Below are 24,723 nucleotides of genomic sequence, written 5' to 3' on the forward strand. Positions count from 1 at the left end.
ATTGCCCCCGTGTTGCACTTTGTCATTAGCTGAATCACTGGAGCATCCTGTCAAATCAACCTCCTGCACAGATTTTTAGAACCTCTAATTGGCACCTGCTTGGCACCTGCACAGCTACACGTTACTAGTGCGTCTCCTTTTGCCCTGCACAGCCTTTCACAGCTCTTTCTCCCAGTTTCAAGGCACAGTTAGTAGCCCACCATGGCATGAGGCAACCCTGGCTTTAGATGGGATCCTGTGATGTGACCCAGCATTCGTGTAACAGAAAAGCTTTGCTTTATTCCTTTCTCTTTTAACCATTAGTCAAATGTTTCTCCATGTCTCCTGTTTATCACAGGCTCTGAGCCTCCCTAGACAGGCTATTCTGAGCTTGCCCTGCTTTCTGATAATTGCATGTGCATTAAAGCAAACACCCCTGCAGGGTTTCTCCTCTCCCCTGTCCTTGCCAGCTTGGAGCTGGACAGCATTCCATGTCTTGCAAACACAGGGCTGTGCAAAAAAGGCATGCCAGGGGCTGGGAAAGCTCTGGAGGAGAGGGCAAAGCTGCATGCTATTTCAGGCCTCTCTTATTTTGCCAATGAATTCAGATACCTCTCCTTTCCTAGTGACATGATGGCCCCTAGGTCCTCCTGAGCCATGCATCAGTGACATCGCTATTGAGATCTACAGTCTGTGTCCAGCCTGTATCAATTGCTGCCTCCTTTGTAGGCATATAAAAAATTAACAGGATCCAGGGGAGTCACCCATCAGTACTAATTGCAGCAATAATTCTGAGAAGGTGGTCTGTTGCATATTTCTCCGAACTCTTGCTTTAAAAGAAGAAAGGGGCAGGACACTGCTGTAAGATTTTTTGAGGATGAGCTTTATCAGATTGCTGTGTAGAGAACTGGGAATCTCTAGATTCAAAAGTAATACAACCATTAGTGTCTTGTGCCTCGACGTGGGACAAAGTCTTGAGCTACAAGAAGTACAGTAATGACACTTTTCCTTCATAAAACATCTCTCTTGAGATAAGTAGATCAGTTTTGTCCTTGGTTTACAGATAGAAGAGGTAGCAGACTGTAAAAATCTGACCGGTGCAGACAACACACCACCAAGCTGACCACACTGCAGTCAAATGCTGCCAGGCACATCAAGACAGATGCCCTCTACATACCTGGCTTGAAATTGAGACTTCCAAAATTGTATTTCCCCTCAGGATATAGTTCTCAGGAATTTAAAAATACTCATAGAACCTTTTACACTTGCACACTTATGGTGAAAGAAAAGCAACTTGGGTTAATTCTTTTCAGCTGGTTCCTAGAATAAATCTGTAGGTCATAAGTAGATATTGCCTTTCTATTCTGATTGTCTGTTACCAAACATAGGCCACACAATCCTGTATCTGAATTCCCTCCTGCAAGTGGTAGCTAAAAGTCACTGCCTGTTCTCGTGCTTTAGGACAGTAACCAAGCTGGACCCTGACTGGATGCTGCCATCCACCACTCACTTGATCTGAACTTATGTTGCCACTGAACCAACCAAGAGGTTTCTCTGAAGTGAAACACCAATGCAGTCACACAGCCCATCTGCAGGGAGTTTGATTTTTCATAAGAATACTGGGGTTGGATTGTCCTTGTCATAGCTAGTGCACTGGTCACATTCCCCATGAAATACCTGTACTTCCCCATCCAAAAGGAACTTCGCTGGAGTTGCAGTTTCTGAGCAGCTGCAGTACATGTAGCTGATGGTAAATCTCAGTACTATTGGGAGAGTGTCGGGAGAGTGGGTGCTTCTTCTGTTTTGTTTTTCCTCATTTTTGAAACAAATCCAACTTTTATCAATTATAGGATTGAACAAGTATCTATGCAAGTATCAGTGCGTATCTTGTAAGACAGAAGAGTAATGGGTCTTTTTGAAGAGGAGGCAAAAATGGAATAAACTAGCTACCCCCTGGGTCTGGGGTGAAATAGCTGAACAGTTGAAATCTCCCCAGCTTTTGTTTCCTGTTTGTATAAGTAGCTTTCATCAGAGTGCTGGTCATGAGTAAGTTAACACCCACAGACCTGTCACCATCAAGCACTGTGTATCACTGAATTCCTAGCAGTTCTGGCAGTGCTGAACTGTGTACATACGTGTTTAACTGCATTCCCCACTTCTCTGAAGGAGCTATTTTCAGAGATCCCAAGTGTGGAAGTGGAATCTCTCAGATGACTTTTGACTCTGCAGAGAGGAATAAGTGTCTTTGAAAGACTGAGATTGGCACATGTACAAATATATTTCTTCCATCCTGGTATGTGAGGAAGGCTAAGGATGATGCAGTGCAAAAGTTGCTTTTGCTGTTTTTATGTGATGCTATACAGGAAGAGATCTGGGGTGATAACCAATGTGCTGGGAAATCCTCCTCTGCAAGGTGCTGCAAACTATCACTTTCTAATTTCCTGCAGAGGATCTTACTGGCATTCAGGTAAAGTTGTCTGTGTTCAGGGTTAGCAGAGGATGTTCTCTCAGGAAGTTAAAGGACATCAAGAACTAAAGGTGTACTGGAGCAAGTTCCCAATTACTCATCTGATCTCTGCAGGGGAGACATTAAGGGATGGTTTTGTAGTTTGTTCGTGGTTTGTTTGTCAGTATAGCAGCTCTGGGACAATCACTTATTTAAAGGACTGGAAATAATCCTACCTGGTTGTCCTTGTTTGCTTCTTTAGGTCTTTTTCCTGCCTTTGTGGATTCCTTGAAATTTGGCACGCCCGACTGTGCAATGCTTTCACTGTGTCTTGTTGCAGAGTTTATTTCACATACCCAGAGTCTCCACAGTGCTAGCTCCCTTCAACTTGGCCTAGGTCAAATCAGAGCAGTTACAGTGTGGTTTTGAACAGCAGAGCAATTTTGCTAACAGCTGAGGAACTGCACTGACTCCATCTCTAATGAATACCCTTAGTGGTCATGATAGGAATTTTGGGTGAGAACACGGCTTGCACTAATTACAGGGACTTAGTCACAACTTGTTAACTCAGCACTGAAAACATGCTCTTGGACGTGGCCACACTTGGGCAGCCTGGGAATTGAGGGAGAGCGCAGTCTTGCACTTAAGGCTCTGAACACTGCATCTCCAGTAATCTGGTTTAATTTCTTGTTCTGCCTTGTACTTCTTATGTCTCTTCTTATATTTCTTTGCCTTTCTGCACCTCAGTTCTGGAGCTATAAAATCACACTGCTGTATGTCTTCTCCCCGACATGCATGGCAAGTTCTTCAGGATGGGGATTTTCTAACATTAATTGAGTATGCAGTTTGTAGAGCAGCCACACCTGTGGCTGTGGGAGGTCAGGAGAGCCCTACGTGACATCTTAGAGTTTCTGTACTTGGAGAATATGTCACTGGCTTTGGATTGTGAGGCAGGAGCATCCTTGAATGCTCATGTAACTCCCACAGCTAATTTTCTTTGGTAGATTTGGGACTTTTATTTCAGCCTTGAAATTTTGCTGGTTTTCAGTTCTGCAGGGCAGGGAGTGCTGAGGCTGAATAAATTGAATTTTTCTTGAATTATGTAAGTGCTAAATAAGATACATTGCTACAATTTTCCGTATCCTCTGCATATGAGGAGGAGTGGAAAATGGATAAATAGGAAGAAAATGTGTGACAATACCTAATGTATTCTAAGACCAAGCTTCTAATCTTCTCTGTTTCTTTTTGTTTCTTCCAGGTGGAGCGGGAAATAGCCATCCTGAAGTTGATAGAACATCCCCACGTTTTAAAGCTGCATGATGTTTACGAAAATAAAAAATATTTGTAGGTATTACTGGCTTTTGCCAGAGGAAGGGGAAGGGAAGGAGAAAGGGAGGGAGGGAGATCAGGGGTTTGGAACTTGGTAACGTTTCTGAAAGAATGGAACAGGTGTGTTTTCACCCTCTGCTGCTGTCTGTGTGATATTTGGTATTTGGATGAAGAATGAACACTTGTTATTTCCCTGGCTTTTCTCATGTTCTTTCCTGTACTTTCATAGACTCATTAAGGAAGTGTTATCATTGTCCAGCCATTAACCTACTGCCACCATATTCACCACTAAATCATGCCCCCAAGTGCCACATCCACATGTTTTTTGAACACTTCCAGGAATGATGGTTCCACTGCTTCCCTGCATAGCCTGTTTCAATGCCTGACCACCCTTTCAGTGAAGAAATTGTTCCTAATATCCAATTCAGATGTTTCCTGGTGTGATTTAAGGCCATTTCCTCTCATCCTGTCACTTTTTAACTGGGACAGGATACTGACCCCCACCTGGCTACAGCCTACATTCAGCAAGTTGTGGAGAGTGGTGAGATCCCCCCTGAGCCTGCTCTTCTCCAGGCCAAACATACCAACTCCTTCAGCCACTCCTCACAGGACTTGTGCCCTAGACCCTTCATTGTCCTTCCCTGGACCTTCTCCAGCACCTCAGTATCTTTCCTGGAGTGAGCCTTTACTTATAAGAAACTTACATGCTGTTTCTTTTCCTACTTAAAATAGAGGAAAGACGACATGCCAGTGTTTTCTCTAAAACAGCAAGAGAGAAGGAATGTTTGTACCTGTAAGATCTGGAACCATTTTGAATCAAAGCTGTAACAGACTTACGAGTGGATAATATGGATAACCTCCTTTGTATAACAATTTTCATTGAAACCTTCAACTCTCACTAAAGGTGTTTTAAATTTGTCCCATCAGCAACAGATTTTGCTTTTAAGGGCTACTGATGGTTCTGCAGTGACAGTTATGTAGCAAAGCTTTTTTTGGTAAGGTTTTTTTTTCCTCCAGATCATTACCAGTGCCAGACAGGGATGTTGTCCACAGACAATCACTTTAGATTGATTTAGGGCACTAAATACGTTGTATCTGTTGTCAGACAAACAGGCCACATTAATCATGGCACAACAGGACAAAAAACAATGTTCTCCAAATAGAAAAGGGTGACCCAGTAGGCAGTAGGGAACTCAGCTATTTCCAGCTTTTTAACAGATTATTACATGTAGAAGAGAGTGGTTAAAAAGATTAAACAGTTTTTAAAAGCCAGCTTCCACTGGTGACCTCTTTTTAGTGTCTCAACACAAGAAAGCAATGACTGTTTATCCAAAGAAAGTGTGTTAAATGAGGGTAAAGTCCCTCATGGACTATTCATCCAGTCTTGATACTGGAGCAATGAATTCCTACTCTGAGAAGCGAGGCCTCTCTGCCTAAGGGTCAGCTTAGTAGAGCAGGCAGTAATTTCCTTTGGCTTCCCCTGCTCCTTTGGGGCAGAGCCTGCCATCCGTGGTGGAGTACAGTTGCCAGAAAGAGCTCGTGCAGGCACTGGGTGGAGGCTGGCTCAGATGTTTCCAGAGCTGCATGCCGAATGCTCTGTCCTCAGTGGCACAAATGGTCATGGCTTCATGAAGCCCTGTTTGCCACAGATGAGACAGAGGCCCAGATCTGCTCTGTGTGCAGACAGGCAGCAAAGGGAAAGCAGGCTTTACTGGGAGTACGTTCTCCTTTAATCCTGAAAAGAGAGGCAGAGGATATTTTCTCTGTATTCAGGTGGAAGGGGGGATGAGACCCCTTTTTTGATTAAAAGAGAGGGAATGTTCTTCGTTGTGATGTTGGTTTCTGTGCTGTGTAATCCCGGGTATACACACACAAGTACACACTCCTGCACGAACAGAGCAAACAGCTGATGGTGGCAGTGGTGACAATGTATGAATACATGCAGAAGAAAGGCCACGAGGGGATGGGCTGTAGAGGTGCTGAAGCTTTCTTCTTGTTCTTAATACCTGTGAAGTCAGAAGCTGAGCTTTCCTTCTTTACCCCATAAGACTTGAGGGCTATTTTGCTCCTTGTGAAAAATATCTGGTGCTCAGAGGAGTGGGAATGGTGCTACTTTATTATTAAAAAAAATACTGCATTTATTGGCAGGAAAACATCTTCATGAAAATCACCTTGAAAAGGAAAGCATCCCATATCTTTAAGCTATGGCTGGATATTCTGGCTTCTAAAAAACGTTGAGCTCCAAAGCGTGCTTTGCCAATGGCCATTTAGCCTTTAACAATCACTAAGTCTGCTTTGTGCTGTAGCTCCTCTGCCTGTAAGATTAAGCTGTCTGCATCTCCCTGCAAAGGCACCAAATCCCTCTGCTGAAAGACACTGACTCTGAAAGAACAAATGACTGTTAATTAAGTTTCATTTTTTATTAGTCGCTATTTTAAAGAAAGGGCACAATGCAGAGCTTCTGCCAAGCCTCCATGTTCAAAATTAGAAACAGCTGTGGCCTTTGATAAATCTGAGAGGTGGAAGAGAGAGCCTGTGGAGGGGTGAGGTGTTACAAGTGCGTGGGGGCTGAGAAGTGTCTATGCATGTACCTTCCCAAATAATAAGACACGGTGACCTCTGAGTGACCTCTGCATCAGGAAAGGGATTGCTTTCTGGTTGTGGCAGCACCTTTCCATCATGCGTGCCATGCCAGCACTAGCAGTAGTGGCATGGTTTCAGAGAAGCTCATGAATTATGGGTGATATTTCAGAAGCCAGAGTCTAATCACAATGCAGCACTGGGGAGCATTTCCTCGATAACTGTTAATTTCACAAATCATGTTTGACTTTTAGTTTGTGATTTAATTTGTGACAAGGGGCTTTGGTTGAGTAGATTCCTAATGCAACCATGAATCAAATACTTTTTCCAGTTTATTTAACAATGAGAATGATTTTTTAAAAATAATAATAAAAATCTGTTAGCATATGTGTGCTAGCCAAGCAGTCTTTTTCTGTTTATTTTGGTAGGGTTCTTTTTGCCAAGATAGTTGGAGAGGTGGAGATAGCTAAGAAATCTATTATTCCATCTCTTTATCCATCATTTTAAGTTGTCTTATTTAGTAAGACTGTGGACTACACATCTAGGTGTGAGGGGGGAAACAGAGGGCACTGTGGCTCTCTGTAAGTGACATACAGTCTCAGATATATATTGTGTTGGCTAAACAAGCAATATTACTGACAGTTGAATTATTTCATATTTGTTGTATGAACACACTGATGGCCTCCAAGCAAGACTGGGAGTCCACAGTAATAGATAATTTAGAAATAGCTACAGACAATCAATGCCTCCATCTCTCCCATCATATAATGTCAATAGGCAAAACAGCCAGGATGGGGATTCGTCCTCCTTTTTTTTAAAAATCAAAATGAATCAAAGTGGCCTGGTATGGGGAATGATCAGTGGGCTACCAAAACTTTTGTGTGCACCAGTCAGTTTGACTAAGGAAGTGCAGACAGTCAGGAATTTTAGGGAAATACAAATCATAGAATCATCACAGAATGGATTGGGTTGCAAGGAACCTTAAACATCATCCAGGTCCACCCCTCCCCGGCCATGAGCAGGGAACCCTTTGATTAGATGAGGTTGCTCAGAGCCCCACCCAAGCTGATGTTGAACACTTCCAGGATGGGGCATGTACTAAGAGAAGGAGCAATGCAGTAACAGATAATAACAAAATTTTGGTGTGTTCTGTAATACATACTGGAGGGACACACTCCTTTGGTGATTTCTGCATTGCAGATGAGCTGTGTGAACCTGGGGGATGATCCTCTCTTCTCTGTGCCCTGTATAGAAAAGGTCTTTCCTGAGCTGCCTCTACACAGAGTTTTATTTACTGTGTTTTATGCAGTACATTCAGCTTTTCTTTGGCTCATGGAAAAGCAGTTGTCCCCTATTGGAGGAGCTGTTAGCATGGCAAGCTAAGGGCCACCAGACAGTCCACAGGAGATGGAACTTCCTCTCCAGAGGGGATTGAGTTGACTGATACAGTTCTGTTGCAGAACTCCCAACAGGGGTGGCATTATCTGTTTTGATCTCATTTGATTAACTATTTCGTTTCAGCTGTCAGGGGCTTGGTGGGGAGTGGAAGTAAAATAGAAAAAAAATACATACTACAACCACTCCATGCACTTTTCTTTCAGATGTAATACTGGTATTTCTTGATTCCCTTTCTATTGATGTCTGTGTATATATATCTGTAATTTTCTATGTCAAGATGCATACAGATATTTGTGTATAGATGTGTGGATTTATGTTGAACGATTTTCAAATTTTCACATTTAAGATTTCAAATTTCAGATTTTTGGCAGCACTTATTTTACATCTCTGTCATCCAGTTTGATCAGCATGTTAAGCAAGAATCTGTTTTGAATGGAGGAGTAGACACCAGACAATTGTTCTCTGAAGTGTGCTGTGCATTCCTCAGCATCTTTTTCAAATATAACTGCCTTTCTCATCTTTCATCAGTACAATGCTATCACTGGGCAAGCGCCCAAATCTCTTTTCAATGTAAACAACACACCGCCTCCTGATTTCAGAGATGAAGGTGCATCACAATGAGGCAGATAAGAAAATTAAAATGTCCTCCTAGCTGTGCACAACTCACGTTTCTGGCTCATACAAAATCAGGTGGCAGCAGGAGTCAAAGACTTACAGCTCTGGTGGTGTCTGCAGAGGCCTTTTTCCTGCCTGTCCTCTCCTGTAGGGTTTTCCTGTAATTCTGTTTATTTTTGTTGAAAACTAATTGTGAGGTGCCAGAAGATGCAGAAAAGATTAAAAAAAAGGTTCTGTGTGTTCTTGTTAGTGGTAGGCCAAGACTTTGCCATTCAATCCATCTGCAGGGAAACCTGTCTAGAGCAAGAGTTCAGAAAGTCAGAGTGGCTCTAAAGACTCAACACTGAAAATTAATTTTGTGGTAGGTGTGCACCTTGGGACTGAGGCTGTGGGGTGTCAGGTGCTGTGATACAGGGAAAGAAAATAAAACAGGATTGGAAGGTAGAATAGCATTCTACCCGAGTCTTGATTAGAACTAAGGAAAATATTTGTAACCAGCTACTTTGACCCCTTTTCTTCTGCTGTTGACTTGTTTTAGGACTGTCTGGAATGACAAGTATGTGTAGCCAGAAGAAAGCCAGTGAGTGGTAGGAGTGGAGGGTGTCACTACTCGCAAGAGGGACACCAGCCTGGCACAAAGCAGGGCCTGCAGAGCTGCTGGTGGGAATTAATGCTACACCCTATGCAACAAAGTCTTAATAAGCTCTGCCCAAAAGCCTGACTGCATCCTCTGCTCACTGCCTGACACGTGTGCCTGGATACCATCCAGCCATGATGCTGGGCTTGGGGAAAAGTGGGCCCATAGTGGAGCAATTCTGTGACATGAGCAATTCTGTGAGATGTTGCTTCAGAGCCATAGTACATTCTCATGCCTGACTTCTCTTTTAGACTTTGGTAGGCGGTGTTGTGTTTGTCTGGGCTCTGGTTGTTACAGCAAAGGCCACTTAGCTCTGAAGAAGAAAGCCCTGAAGTACAGAGTCACTAACAGAATTGCAGCAGTGACCTGATGGGTGTTGTCTCAGCTCTGCCCATCCTGTGCTGAGGGTCCCTCTGGCTAAATCCATTCCATATCATGTGCCCATATAGGATGGATGCTGCAGTGCCTTGGCATCCATGACTACACACCATGAGGGTACTGCTCAAAACACCTTTCATCCGAAATTAATCAAAAGTACAGAGCACAACAGCATAATCTCTTACTACCTCTTTTCCCCAAAAGCTCCAACCTGTTCATGCCCAAATGTAACCAGCAGTCAAATACAATATCCATTCAAACATGCAAACTCGAGTTAAAATTGTCTTTTAGAAAACAGAAATCTAACACATGCACATTTTCTTGCAGGCAAGGGGGAAAGAAAAAATACAGAGCTCCTGGCCCAGTGCCAAATAAGGGTTTAAAAATTCATGCCCGCCATAAGAATTTATATAACTTCTGAATAATTTATAGGCTGTGCCAATAACAAGGGGCTTCATATCTGATAGAGATTATTTAATCAATAGAAAACAGTGCAGAGAAAAAGCTGTCAAAGAATTACAGAGCATGTCAGCCTGGGCAACTTTTAACCTCTTCCCTGCCACACATACATTCAACCATATATACGTAGGGAAGGACGTTTTGCAAGTAGGGTGGTAGCCTGGAAGGAGAATCACCATTTCTTTTTTTCTTCTAAAGGCTTTTCTTTGTTGGTCTGTTGTTCCCTAAGACAGGTCCCTTTGAAATTTAGTGAGATTTCTAGCTCTCAAATTAATTTGTTACAAGGAGTAGCAGTTTCTTGTGAATCATCTGCCAGGATTACTGTGAGATGGCCCATGGTTCATCAAGGTTGTGGCAGTGCCAACCCTACCATTTGTGGTGCAGCCATTTCAGTCTGTATTTCATTCTGGGGCAAAAGTTAAGAGAGTTTTACAGCTGTTGGCACAGTAAACATCAGGACAGAAGGGAACTAAAGACTTATCTGTCTTTATGACGGAGTTTCCCACCTGATGTTTTATGTCTTTGAGTGTATCTCTTTCTATATAACTGCAGCTGGGTTTTGCATCTTGCTGGAGTGCATGGCTGAAGCCTTGCATCTTAAAAACTAACAAGTGCCACATGGATATCTAGTCAAATTCTAGCATAGTAAAAGCTCTAGGACAAAGCCCAGTGATGTGTAGTAGTACCCAGTGGTACATTCAGGCTTACATAGAAGAGCAACTTGAAAATCTACTTGTTTAGGTTAAGCAAAGTTGTGCTTTATATGTGTAAATGTCATATCACTTAATAGAAATAAATTATCAACTGCTTCCCCAGCAGACAGCTAATTGCAGGCACTGATGGACAAACCTTCTATTCCTGACTAAAACAAGATGTGTGAATTTACTTCCATCCTAGAGCATTAGAGAGTGTTTCTAATTTTTTTGCATTTATAATACTTACCTGAAATACTTACCTGAAAGCATGAGCTTTCATCTAGAGATCTCTCCATTTAACACTTTTATAATAATAAATACATAATTGGTGTAGCTGTTAGTATCTTGTAAATTGTCCTGAGAAAAAAAGAGCTGCATGCCCACTAATGGGCTGCTGCAGGCAATCCCATCTGGCAAGAATTTTAGCATTTCACACCATTTTTGCTACTGGCTAAAAGACAGCTTTTTGTTCTTTACAGATCATAACTGATGTGTTTGTTTGCATTTGGGTTTTTTTGTTGTTATTTTGCCAGAAGTTTCTGGTAGTGCATGGTTCTGGTGTTCTCTGTGCCAGTTAGTATTTCTTTAACAGCATTTTTCCTGGCATTGCTCAGAGCCAACCTGTTTCTTTAGTTACAGTCCTGATTTGGAGGTAGCATGTAGCTGCCTTGCCTCAGTTGAGGGCTCGCTGAATTATTTCTCAAAGCTCCCTAGGGCATGGGCAAAGGCAGCTCTTAAGAAATTGTGGCATAGTCCACCAGATGGAAAGGAGAAGTGTCATGAGAAGTGTCTTTTTTTGCTGTTTTAAGTGATAGGAGTGTAGTGCAACAGTAATCTATCTTATCATGGAGAAGTCCTTGCTGTGCTGGCACTGGACAAGAATGGGACAATACCAGTTTACAATCCCACACACACAGAGCAACTGTTGGGAATGGAAAGTCCAAGCTGCTGTCAAGCATCTCAGCAAAAATCAGCCTTCAGATAGGGGCTGATGAAAACTGATTATGTACTATTTTGGTTCCTGAAAGAATAAATAAAATGAACCAAAAAGAAAGAAAGAAAAAAGCCTTAGAATTAAGCTTGCATCTCTGATGATATGTAATGGGTCATTTGAGGTTAGGAACTCAGAATCTTTTATTGAGAAGGTGGTGATGATGGGATACAGATGGAAAAATGGCAAAGGGAATAGATAGAATGCTGCTGGATGCAATCTCTCTGCTCCTCTCCAATCAACACAATTATTCTCATATTTATCTTTGCTTTTAAAGAGCAAAGTCTTGTCTCCTTCAAGCACTGAAACTCAACCAGAGAATCTTAATTTCATGTCTTGGCTTGTAGCAGGGACGTGAGAAAATAATGCAAGATGCGGACCTTGGTGTGTATGAAAGTGAGCTGCAGCTTGTGAGAACATTTGCCATCTCCTAGAGAATATATCCAGTGAGGAAAAAGTAATTGAGATGATTTTTTTTTTTAACATACGCTTGCCTTCATATTGAGTTGCAGAGGCCTGCTGTTTTCTGGCTTTTTCAGTGTCCTAGCAGGCAAAGGAGAAATTGATGGTGGAGACAGCAAGGAGTAGAAGGCACAAGGGACCACAGGTGCTAATCCCAGCTCTGATACTGGGTGACTGTAACCCTGGACAAGTCACTTGGCTTCACAGTTCCCTATCAGTAAAGAACAGGAGGTTAATGCTTGTCAAAACTTGTTTCTTTCTGTGAAATGCAAGGATTGGAAGAGTTGTGGTTTGTCCAGAGCACCCAACATGTGAAAACTAGGTGCTCTTGCAGAGTCTTTTGTCCTAACAGAGGTCCTGTCTGTACCATCACAGCATGTAGTGTGCACACTGCCTGCCAAAAGGTGTCTCCTTTCCCTGAACCTCCTTGCAATGGCTATTGCCAAACAGGTTTTCTTATGTTTTTACAATGGGAAGAAAGACTGATGCTGTCAATCTTACACAGACACGATAAAAAAAAACCCCAAATCTTCATTCACCAATAAGTTGCTTTTCATCTCTAAATGTAATAGGAGAGAAGTTCTGGTTGCTGTTCTGGGATTTTCACAACTTGCTTGCTTGCTTAGAATAAATTGGAAAAGTAGTACTATAATGAAGTGAAAACCTGTCATATCTGGGAAAGATAAAAGGGAAGGGAGACTCATGAAAATGCTTCTTAGTGTTTTTCTCCCCTATGGGCTATGTGTTATTTACCTTCTCCTAGATCCTCCAAGAGCTGGCATTAGCATACCTCCAATCCTGTAGCACTTTGCCAAAGTAAAGGATTTTAGATGCTGATGTGAACACAGAAGATTTGCATTCTTTTCTGTGCCATGGATTCAGGAAAGATGTGTCTGTATGCCTTATTTTCCAGCCCAGGGAATAATGTTCTTTCTTTCCTTTGCTTTTGCTGTTTGGCTTTTCAGAGTGTTTATTCTCTTCTTCTGTGGAGTCGTACGCACGCTCACACACACATGGGTAGATACAGATATGCAGCACTTAGTGGGGTTTGTGTAGCTGTCCAGTGGTGCTTAGAACCAGTGCAACACTTGGAAATGTTTAAACCCCTCTTGTCAGCCTGTTTGGAAAGAACAAGTGTACTACTACTGTGCCATGTCACGTGCCAGCAGAATGTTGGCTTGCACAGAGATAGGGGCAGGCGATGAATTATGCCCTTGTTTAACAGAAAATCTCCTAGTTGGGGGCTCTCCTAAAAAAAACCCACAAGGTACTGGAGGGAATAGGGCTGGCAGATGACAACCTGAGCTCACAAATCCTAGCTGCAGCTTAGCCACGCAGTGCTTGTGGAATGATCCCTGCAGCATTTCTTTCTTGCACTCAGCCACTGAGGAATGTGTTTGTCGTCCTTCTCACTCATGTCACGTTGGGGGCTTTGTCAGATCAGAATACATCGTCTCTTGTGCTTCTCCGTGTCCCTTGACTTGTCATAGGCACAAATCTTTTTCAAATGCTCTCCCCTGTTCATTTCCATTATTATATCTAGTGCTTCTAGGTGGCAAGCAAAAAATGAATAACCTTGTAAATGTTCCCTGTCTTTCAATTTGTTTTATTTTTCATACAACGTGTCAGTGCATTTTTGTTGAGTGTTTTTAATAAGATGAAGTTGATGAAAATAAATTGCTTCACAGTTCCTGCTGTGGGTGACAGAAATGCTGGGTCTGTATTTTTCAAAAACTGTTTGTTTGAAGCCAGTGTGGAGGGTGTTCTGTATCTGTAACTGCAATCATCTTTGTAAGATACCTCCCAGAAAAAGAAAGCAGCTAGCAATATGAATTTTGGGGGCAAGATGCACTGCTGTATCCAGCTTCTTCTGGGCACAGTGAGACAGCAAGCTGTCAAGAAGAATTTTAGGTTTGATTCCATGCCAGAATTGGGTCTGCCATATTGGACAGTTAGCCATATCTGTCTCTAATATGAGAGGGAGAATGAATTCTGCAGCAAACCTTCTTACCAGACAGTCTGTTAGCCAAGGCTTAGGAACCAAGGATTGGGACTTGACCGTGCGGACACCCCAGTGCCTGTGGCTGCTGCATATCAGCTTTCTGCTGTGTTTGAATTACTTGCTCAAAAAATGTCATGTCTATAAACACTAGTCCCCAGATTACCATGGTGTACCCAACAGACAGTTGGGCAACTACCCATCTGTTTGGAAAGGAGATAACCGACATATTCCAAATGGGATTTTCAAGTTAAGATTTTTTCTCTTTTTAACTTACTTTAATTTAAAAAAGCCAGTATTACTATGTTTCTTGTAACTGTTTTGACTTTGATCAAAAAATGCAAAAGTGCAATTTTAATTCCCTCAAGTTCATAATTTTATTGTTTTGTCCATTTTTTTCTGTCCTTTTAGTACTTATTTAGCTGGCAAGACAATACCAATATCTGTCTTTCTGTAAGGCAGTGAAGTGCTTTCTGCTTCTGCTAGCTGGGAGCTGAAACATGGAAGTTACACAGGAGATGATGATGGACCAGGAGCTCAGGTCCCACTTTTGCAACTTCAAGGCTAATGCCATTATCATTGAGCAAGCTTTACTTTCCTCACAACTGCTTCTATTCCTTCTATTGTCCTAGCTTTTTGGAAACATTGAAAACAGAACTAATTAAGACCCCAAATTTATATTAATCTTTCCCACTTTGCATTTCAAATTCGGAAATTTCCTTGGAGATTATGCTGCTTGAGGTGCAGAAAAGACAGTATCCTGGATGAATTATTCTTCACTGTCCACTCAAACTTGAGGAGTTGGATTAATTCTGGTAGTAAAAGTGTTCTGCTGTAAAGCAGAGGCCTGAGGGATCATGCTGCACATACAGTTCAGTATGGTCTGCTGCACTGTTGGGAGGCAGGGACTGAGAAATACTTTAAACTTGTTTGTTTTTAAAGGATTCTGTTGATAGGGTTCCTGCCACTTCCCTGGGAAAAATATCACTCCCACTATTAGGCAGCATTTCCAGAGATTTATACAGTTTTTCTTTGCTTGGCTATCTTTGGTTAGCCCTATTTAAAACAGCAAGGTGGTCCATCCATTGCAAGTCCTTTCCTTCCAGAAGGTTTCACTCTTCACTCCATGACTGCCAGGAGTGCTGTGTGAGGTCAGGAGTTTCCTCTCCTGCTCCTAGGCCCCCTTTGTGCCACATGTATTCACTCAGTGCCACATTTTTCACCTGTGAGTTCCAAGGTCAGGCAGCTGCTCCAGCCAATCACTGCTGTTCAGCAGCAGAAGCTAAGCTTTTATATAGGCTGCACACACACATAGATTTGGTTTTTGGTTTTGGTGGGGTTTTTTTAATAATGTACATTGTTCACCTTTTCTTAATTAATTCTGGTTTGTTGATATCTGTCTGGTTCTGCCTGACTGCAGCTTTGCCACAGCTGTTTATAAAAGAATTGTCAGCTTGGTTAAAGGACCTGAGGCTTCTTGGTACAGAGTCTTACTCCACTGCAGCTTTGAGACCTGCTGTGGAAACTCATACTTGATTATTCCCTTCTTACCGTCCTGGTCTTTGGAGTAATTTTTAGCTTCCTCATGAGGTCTTGACATTGACACTGAATTCAGTGAATTCACTGAATTCACTGAATTCAGTGTCCATTGGACACTGAATCCAACAATGGCAGGTCTGAAGTTTCCAAAACCACTGTTAAACATATTAATCGCTTCTGATTTTAAAATTCCAATTCTCTTCCACTGTTATTTCTGGAAGTGTTCCCCTTGACTACGTATAAACAGAAATGTTTGTCTATAGCTGTGTGAATGTGAGGGGGTTGGTGTGATCACATACTTAAAAAATCCTTGCTTTCTGTTTTTCTAGGTATTTGGTGCTAGAACATGTGTCAGGTGGGGAGCTCTTCGACTATCTCGTAAAAAAGGGAAGATTGACACCAAAAGAAGCCAGGAAGTTTTTCCGACAAATCATCTCTGCTTTAGACTTCTGCCATAGTCATTCAATATGGTGAGTACAGCCATTTCCAAGGGGAGTTCCCTGCTACAATAAAGGGATCTTACCTTGATACTTTGAATTTTAAGTAACTGATGTTGTAAAGCTCTAAAAGCATTGGGTAAAGTGCTGATGTATTTTTGAATTCTTGTCCATGTGTGAGACAGTGTACCAGTCATAGACAGACTTCTCATTTTTGAAGAGACTGTCATTTTTCATGGGAGAAGAATTAATTTGCAGGGAAGGCTTTAAACAGGAAAAACAAAACCACCGAGGAAAAAGAATTTCATTTCCATAATTTTTGTGGCACTTACTAATAAGTAAGAACTCCATACACTGTGTCTAAATGAATCCCTGAAGAAACCTGGGACAACTGCAAATACAGCGAAGTCATTTTATGGTTCCCTTCAGTTTTTGGAAACCTGCTGGCTTTTGGCAACCTTTACTGAGTCCCCTCTGGGCATTTGAGTCACTGTTGCCTTTAATTTCCTCTCCAGTAGGGAAGAATTTTCTTACTGACTCCATCACATTATTTAACCATGGAGTGTGCTTTAACCTGTGCTTTCAGGTACCGTTTTATATTGGACCAGTTTCTCTTTCATCTTCAGCAAGTTGAGATAATTTAAATTGTACTGAAATCAAGTTGTTGCCGTCAGTCTGAGCACAAGAGTTTCTGTACAGCTACTGACCCATAACTGCCTGCTCACTTCTCACAAATGCAGCTCCTTGCATTTGGATTGGCTGGGGAGAGCATTTGCATTATGTCTGCATGGCTGCTTCTCCAAAGCCACAGCCAGCCACAGATCCCCCACTCCAGGAGGCCAAGGGCCACTCAGAGATACCGCAGTAGCTGGATTTGCATAATCACTGTGTGGTTACTTCTCAGTAGCCATGCAGGGATTTTCTGTACCCCCAGTTCTGTGCTGAAAACTCGCAAACCAGATGGCCACAGCAAAAATGAATGTTTAAATATTTAACTTGCTCTTCTAGCCCCCTCCCCCTACATCTCTGAGTCATTTCAGCAGGAAATAGTGATCTGTAGGAGAACATTTTTCTAATAAATGGAAAGGGAAAGAAGAGCCTTTCTTGAGGATATATTAAGAAGAGTATACTGTATAAGAAGAGTATAACAGCATACTCTTAGCAGAAGAGGCAGTTCAAAGGTGGTGGATCTGGGTGAAAAGGTCCTGAGGACAATGCCTACCTGACACAGGAAGGGTTATAATAGTCAGAGAAATTCCCAGAGAAGCCAAGAGCAGGTTGCATGCCGTAACTAGAGGATCTAAGTTTTCTCTGTTGGCAGTGACCTCTGACCAGTTTTATTCTGTGAATTCCACAGTTTTTCCTCCCTGCTATTCAACTACACTGAGTGATCATGACCTCCTTAGAACCAGCATGATCCTTGGCAGGTTGTAGACCTGTTATTTTTCACATACACTGAGCAGTGTAACCACTGGTGGATTGCATGCACATACACATTCTGTTCCCTACTTGGCTTAATATTAAGGGATCCAATCCAACAACACTCAAAAGTGTTTAAGTGTGGCTGAAGACAAATTATTTACGCTTCCAAATGAATATTCCAGAGGAATCAGAATCTCCATTGGAAGATTCTAATACTAATCTAATACTAATACTAAAGATTAGATACTAAAGATTCTGATACTAAAGCATGCATGTATACACAGACATACTGGTCCTTTGGACTTGCTATGGATCCCTCTGGATTTGGGAGACTTTAATAAACTAAGTTAGGATCATGGTGAGGCTGTCAGACAGACAGACAAGCACCTCTGCAGGTTTAACACTACGTGGTATTTTCTAGGCAGGTGCATGTCTCTCTTGAGGAATCCATTTTCCTCTGTTAAACATACTGGGCTGTGGGCAGTAGTCTCCTTGGACAGTAAATCCCATTCCTTGCTAACTCCCACCTGAAGAGCATCTAGTGCTGGCTAAGTTAGCAGTAAATCATAAGCTCTGCCTCCAGGTTGCTCTGAGACTCGTGTGGTCTGTGTTCTGTGCTGTATTCTGGACAGTTATCAGAAAATCAGAGCATGCATAAATATATATGTGAGTGTAAAACTTAATGTGCTTTCCTAAGCAATGAAGCCTGACCTTGTCCTGTCGTGGGGCAGTGAAATGACAAATCATCTCATCAGCCAGGTTATCCAGTTATGACCACAGTGAAAAATGAAGGCTTCTGCTTTGCTTAATGACTAAATGTGGGTGCCTCCAGCCCACTGGCAGAATAGATTGATAGCATGGTGTCCCCAGACCCATATAATAGTCCCATATTCTTCCTGTACATCCCAAAACACTGGGCTTATATACCTTATATACCTTATATATACCTGTGACTTATTTTAACAGCAGCAGGTAACCACATTCAGCATTCACTGCTCAAAATGCATTGATACACCAGCATTCCTGAACCAAAGATTCAGAAAGGATTCCCCAATCCCCCTCCCATCAGTAAAAAGCTCCTGCTGCTACCATGAGGAGAGATCACCTTTGTCTGAGAGGTATTTTCAAACAAGCAGCTGAGAAAAGGAAGCAGAATAGGTGTGGAGCTTGTGTCTGCGTTTTATTTTTAAAATGTTACGTGCTTCCTGTTCTTACTTTATTTACTGGAAGCAGCGGGGGAATATTTGGTGTACTTCACTGTGTGGTGCAGTCACTTACGGGGTTTTGTGATGCAGGTCGGCCCTGGGGGAACGCTTATGTGTAAGGCACTGTCGGGTCCTCTGAGGACTTTTGTGTGGACATGGCACCGTGCCACGCCAGGGACACACGGGCACGAGTGGCACCACGCAGGGGCATCACATGGGATCTGTGCTACCCCTCTGCCTTCCCCGAGCTGGCACGCACTTGGCTCAGTGATGCGGCATTCCTGCTTCTCCTCCCAGCCCTTCCCTGCGCTCCCAGCGCTCCGCACCGTGCTGCAGTGCCTGGAGCGGCCGCGCCGAGCAGGGAATGGCACCGGGAACTGAGCTTCCCCGGACATCCATGTGAGGTCATCCCAGCCTGGGAGGTTTTCTTTGGACATAACCGATGGGTTTTGCCCAAGCTGCCATTCACCTCGTACTGGGTGTCTGCTCTCCTGCATTCTGGGCCTTTCGGGTACCTCCGCTGGGTGCCCCGAACCAACAGCCCCTTTTAAATGCGGGGCACTCCGCCCCTCTCTGCTGCTGGAGTGCCCGGCTGTGTTCTCTGCGGGACTCCGTGTGAGCGCCTCCGGAGCCGGGTGCCAGGCGCTCGCTTTCCTGGGGAAGAGCCGGTTCCCTGTGTCTGTGGGGAATGCTGCAGCGCCGGGCGGGGCGGGCTGGCGGCCGCCTCATTGGCTGGCCGTGACATCACCGGCGCGAGCCGCCATTGGCGCCGCGCGGCCCCTGCCCCGCCGCGCGCCCGCGGCCTGGCCCGGCTCGGCTCCGCCGTCTGCGGCTCGCGAGCTGACAAATAAAAATATGATTACAGAAAATGCCCCGTGGCAAACCTTATTATGGCTTCAGAGATAACAGATAATGCCAATTACTGCGCAGGGCAGTGGTGACATTGAGAGGAAATCCCCTGCGGTAATGAGCAGGGAGATGATTATTTCATTTTATTTTTATTTTGGTTGCGTTTCATTTCTTGTTTCTATTTTTTTTATTTTTTTTCCCCTGAGTGTGTACAAGAGGGGTTAAGGCAGGTCCTTTATGAATATTGATAAATGGCAATTATGAGGGCCCTTTCTCCTTTCCTTGCCCGGGGCTGTGTTCGAGTGGGGCCGGGGAATGGCGGTGTGCGCTGCGTGGGCACGGCCGTGTGGGCCTGGCGGGGCTGCGGCCAGGAAGGACAGCTTGCTTCGCCTGTGCCTCGTGCGCTTCCCTCCGTGCCGGGAGGGAAACGCTCCCCGCGAAACAGCGCTTCAAGATTTCGCAGCGCTGCTGCCAAAATCCCTGGTATATTCCTGCAGGCAGGAGCTGCGGAGCGCTGTCAGCGAGGGAAGCAGGCTTTTAGGGAGAAATCTGGGGTGTCTCTGAGAAACAGAGCTGAAGAATGACAGCTGCCATGTTCTGCCATGTAGTGCCACCCTCCTCAGAATTCCTGCTCTGCCCTGCTCCATTTATAAGGAGCGTGCTGAGGTGTTCTGCAGGGAGGGTCTGTCAAATGCTGAAGACTGCAGAGGATGGACACTTTGAAATCATTACTCAAGGCCTCCAGATGTGAAACTGGTCTAGAAATGGTGGAATTTAATAAGATTGTTTGTTGTTTTGGTTTTTGTTGGGTTTTTTTTGTTTTGTTTTTGTTTGTTTGTTTGTTTTCTTTTCTGGTACTTGAGTGTTCAAGTTTTCTTTCAGACCATCAGAAGTAAGAAAGGTGTATTTCTACCCTCTTGAAAGCTCACCATTCATTACCTGAATCCAGGAGTTTTAGTTCTGTGCTCAAGACTCACTGTAAAACGGTGAGGAATTTTCAGCTATCCCTTGTACAGAGAACCAGAGAAAAGCCATCAAATGCAGCAGCTGCAGTGCCAAAGGCAAAGTTACCAGCTCAGCTAAAGTCAGGGAACATGTATTTTTGTAAGTTTTCTTCTTTATGTAAGCCACTGGAAACTCAAAAAGGGCATAGTCTTACTGTAAGCATAACCAGGTAACATTTTCTGGGAAGTGCAGCAGTGATGATCAGACCTGACAGGCTGTTCTGGCTTTGAAATACATGAATATATGCTTTGAGGAGAGGTTGGCAGGGAGAAACAATATATTTTAGTGGATCAATGGAAATAATTTTTTAAAAGCAAGCAATGTTTTATGCATACAAACCCTTCCCCAGGCTTCGTGATATGTTTATAGGTGTTGTCCTTTTTCCTAGCTATAATTATATTTACTTGTTCTGCAGAATTCTGTGAAAACTTACTAAATTTGAGCATAGCAACCATGGCTATAAACCAAGAATCTTCTGTAGGTAGATGCAACTTACATGTTTGGATCTTATTTGCAGAAACAAGAGAAAACAAGATCAAAGGGGGTTTTTTGCTTGTGAAGTTTGAAATAATGCTTCTTATGCTATTAATTGTTACTGATAAGTTATTTGCATCACATCAGGCACTTTAAGAGGCATACTGCAGAAAAATTATTCTGTGGCCTGGCCCTTCTGGGAGTTTGAGGTCAGTAAGAAAAGCATTTGCAAAGTAGCCAACAATTTGATTAGTACAAATGACCTGCAACTACTCCAATTAAGAGGTTTCTCGGGTTAGAAATCTGTGACCTACAATGAGTTGTCATAGAAACTGATACGTTTCAGCTCAAACATCACTTTAAAATAATGGCTTCGTTTGTCATCTCATGCCAGGTGACAGCTCCTTTGAATCCAAGATCTAGAGTCTGTCCCTACACCAGAATTCTTCTGGCAGCCCTGGGTGACAGGCAGAGCGTGTTTCTTTGCAGTTGCTGCAGTACAGGTACAGGGATATTCTCAGAGCAGGAGGATGGACTGGAAAAGCACCGGAGCGAACTAAAGGAACTGTCTGAACAGCATCTCTGGCTGTGACTAGCAAGCAAGCATGGCCAGTGTGGAAGTGGGAAGCTGGAACATGTTCCTGCCTATCTGTGCCTTTCATTTTCCATGCACCATCTCCAAGAATGATGCCCATTTCCACGAAACAATTTTTTCTGAGCTCTCTCTGCATCCATCTTATGCTGCAAGGAAATTGTAAAGCCTTTGTTGCAACTTGTGAAAGAGGGATGTTGCAGAGAGTCTGACAGTGTGTGCTTCCCCTGCCACGCCTTGCTCCTTTCACTCACATACTCTCCCTTCAAAAGCCCAGTGGACGCTGTCTCCAGAGGCTGACTTCTTGTGCTGTTGTCTTGGTTGAGGAGCTCTGGGAGTCCATGAGTCAGGGTCACACTGACTTCTTCTGCAGTCCTGCATTTCTCTTTCTCATTCCTTCTCAGCTTATGCAGGGCTCAATTGGAGGGTTTGCCATGTTTGTCAGAAAAGAAGCTGCTTTCTTCTCTTCTGGTTTTCCAGCCATGTGATAAAGCCCCTACAGCTTTAGAGCCTTTAGAACAAGGAAAGGGTAATGAGTCCTCTGTTCACCTGCAGAGAGAGGAGTTGATGCAGTCGTGTAAGACATGGAGAGCCAGAGAGATCAGCTGGAATGGAACCAGATTAAATGCATTTACTCTGCACTGTTCCATTAATGCCAAGTAATTACCACATACAGTGGGATTTTTGTTTTGTTTTGTTTTGTTTCATTTTGGCACAAGAGAATTCTCTTCAAATGTGAATGCATTAGACAGTCCGGACTTCTGGGCTCTTAGGTAAATTATAACAAGCCTTCCCTATTCCCATATGTTTCTCTCCCTTCCCCCTGGCATTTGAAAAGCTGGCAGTACAAGGATGGGAAATGCAAATGCAGAGAGGAAGTCTCTTTCCCAGTGGCAGCGATGCTGGTTCTGCTGCTCTGGTGCAAACTCGTGGCCTGACTCCTATCCCCAGGATGCTGCCTTGGCCAATTTGAAGTGGCCCAAAGATGAGTATCAGAGAAATGCTCCAGCTAGAGGAAAATTTTCACTGGGGCATATAATTCTCTTGTGGGTGAATGTGCAAGTACTGCCTGATCCCACTGGCACCCTGATCTCTGAAAGCAGTGCTGCCAAAATACAAAATTTGAGCTCAGGCTGCCATGAAATTCCTAGGCTAACCATCCATACTAGCACTAGTCACTGTCTTGAAAAAGGGATGGTGAAGGGTCAGAGAGACACAAAACTGCAGTATCAAAATTATTCTTGTATTTTGGGAGCCAGGCAGCCATAAATCTAAGAATTCTCCTCTCTGCTCAGTGAAGTGATAACTTCTATCTTGAAGAGCTGATAAGTTTTCTTGGTTTTATTTTGATGAGTATCTGGAGGAAAAGAAAAGAAAATAAACCTATTAAGGTCTGTTGCTCCTCCAGTTTTACTTTCACACATACTATCCCAGTCCCACAAATCCCCAGATCCCAACTTAAGGCTTTCAAAATGCTCACTGGGAGCTGGGTCAGCACCTCTGCCTAAAGACCTCCATCAGACTGATCATTCATGGAAAAATATTGTGCAGCACAGTGAGGTGAAGCTTACTCCATATTTGGAATGCGGATGGTGGAACCCCCTTTTTCCTCTCTTTCTTGCAGTGACTCTCAAAAAAATCCATAATATACATGCCAACTTATAGGAACCTAATTTCCCCACTTGATTCTCCCTAAAAACTCAGGCCTAAAGCTGTGTTGTGGATCCCAGCTGATGGGAAGACAGGATGACACAAGGAGAAGGAGAGAAAGGGAAAAGGAGAAGAGAGGGAGAAGGAGACAAGGAGGGAGAAGGAGACTCCATGATTGAGTATTGTCCCGATTTTCAAAGATGTTGTCCCTTTCCTTTCACTGTCTCTTAGTGGTCGGGAAGTGGGGCTCGTTCAAGATTCGCATACGTTGTGCTCCAGCTGGGGCCTGTGGCAGATCTGCCAAGGCTGGAAACGTTCAGCCATGGAAAGGAACATTTTTGCATTTCGTTTAGCTGCACCATGTTCCTGAAATAAGTTCCTGAATATTTTGTTTTGAATGTACATCTAGGCTTGTAGACATCCTGTGCTTAGGTCATGCTCCACCTTGGTCATTACTGCTTTCTAAATGAGCCACACAATTTGAGGAAAAGCAAAGGATTCAATTTTTAGGCACAAAAGTCGCATGTCAGCAGTATGTCTGCTATAGACTGTATACATGAATCATACCATATCATGCAGTGCACAAGCAGTGGAACAGGCACAGGCAGCAGCACCCTCAACTTCTATACCATGTATGTGTTCAGCAGTCAGCCAGGAGCAGTTGCCAAGACTGAACGACAGCTGTAGCTGCTGAAAAACTCTGCACAGCAGGACACACACTCAGCTTGAGCTGTGGGGAGGTTTCTTGTTTCATAGCATCAAACAAGCAGCACTCATTTTATAGGGGCTGTTACCTGCCCCTGAGCACTGGTCCTCAGACAGGGGAAGTGCAGCACACCTCCCCAGCTGGGTAAGGTCTTCCCATTAATGAAAGTACTTGTAAGATGAGAATTGTCCCGAATGTCTGCTGCAGGAAGGATGAAATCACACACTACTGTCTCGTTAGCATCCAGCTTTCCTCACTTCCCATAGAACCATGGACTCTTCACTCCATTTCACTGCTGGAGCTGGAGTATGTTAAACTTTCGCAGGTGGTGATCTTGCATTTGTCTGGTGCTGTCCTTGATGATGACATTCAGGGGTCCTTTTCCTGGCCAGTAACTGGTCATTCACTGCCTTTGGAACCTTTCCTTGTCACTCATCTCCTGCATTTTTTGTCAACTAGTTATGACTATCTTGATGGTTATTATAGAACTAATAAGTCTTCTGTCTCTGTTATCTCAAACCTTGAATTTCTATGAGAAATACAGATTGGATAAAGCACCTTTCACATTTTCGGATTAAAATGTGCACAAATCGGAATCACAATTACTATCCACAAGCTTGTTTTCTCAGTGTTAGCAAGACCATTGTAACACACAGGGTTCATCCTATTTATGCAAGATTGGAGACTAAATTTTAAAAAGAAAGAGTGAAAAAATCATAGGTCTCAGTGGGGTGAATGACCAGTAACTGCTTTGAATGTGTGCTGTTTTGTTGGGAGTCTCCTTTGGAAATAATTGTTACAGTCCCCAGGTATCCTATTACCGTGTGCTCTGGTTTTACACAGAATTTACCTGCATTATTTACAAGTTGTCTCTAA

General features: G+C 43.3%; 1 protein-coding gene across 2 annotated transcripts in view; it reads left to right on the plus strand.

Annotated features, from left to right (window-relative positions):
- BRSK2 (BR serine/threonine kinase 2) overlaps window positions 1–24,723 on the plus strand; it is a 303,379-nt gene that overhangs the window by 196,165 nt on the left and 82,491 nt on the right. For both annotated transcript variants that reach the window (XM_041415068.1, XM_041415069.1), the window contains exons 3-4: window positions 3,684–3,769; window positions 15,837–15,977. In XM_041415068.1, coding sequence (XP_041271002.1) covers window positions 3,684–3,769; window positions 15,837–15,977 — 227 coding nt within the window. The remainder of the gene's footprint in view (window positions 1–3,683; window positions 3,770–15,836; window positions 15,978–24,723) is intronic.

Source organism: Onychostruthus taczanowskii, unplaced genomic scaffold (assembly GCF_017590055.1).
Source record: "Onychostruthus taczanowskii isolate IOZ18803 unplaced genomic scaffold, ASM1759005v1 scaffold49, whole genome shotgun sequence".
Taxonomy (NCBI): Eukaryota; Metazoa; Chordata; class Aves; order Passeriformes; family Passeridae; genus Onychostruthus; species Onychostruthus taczanowskii.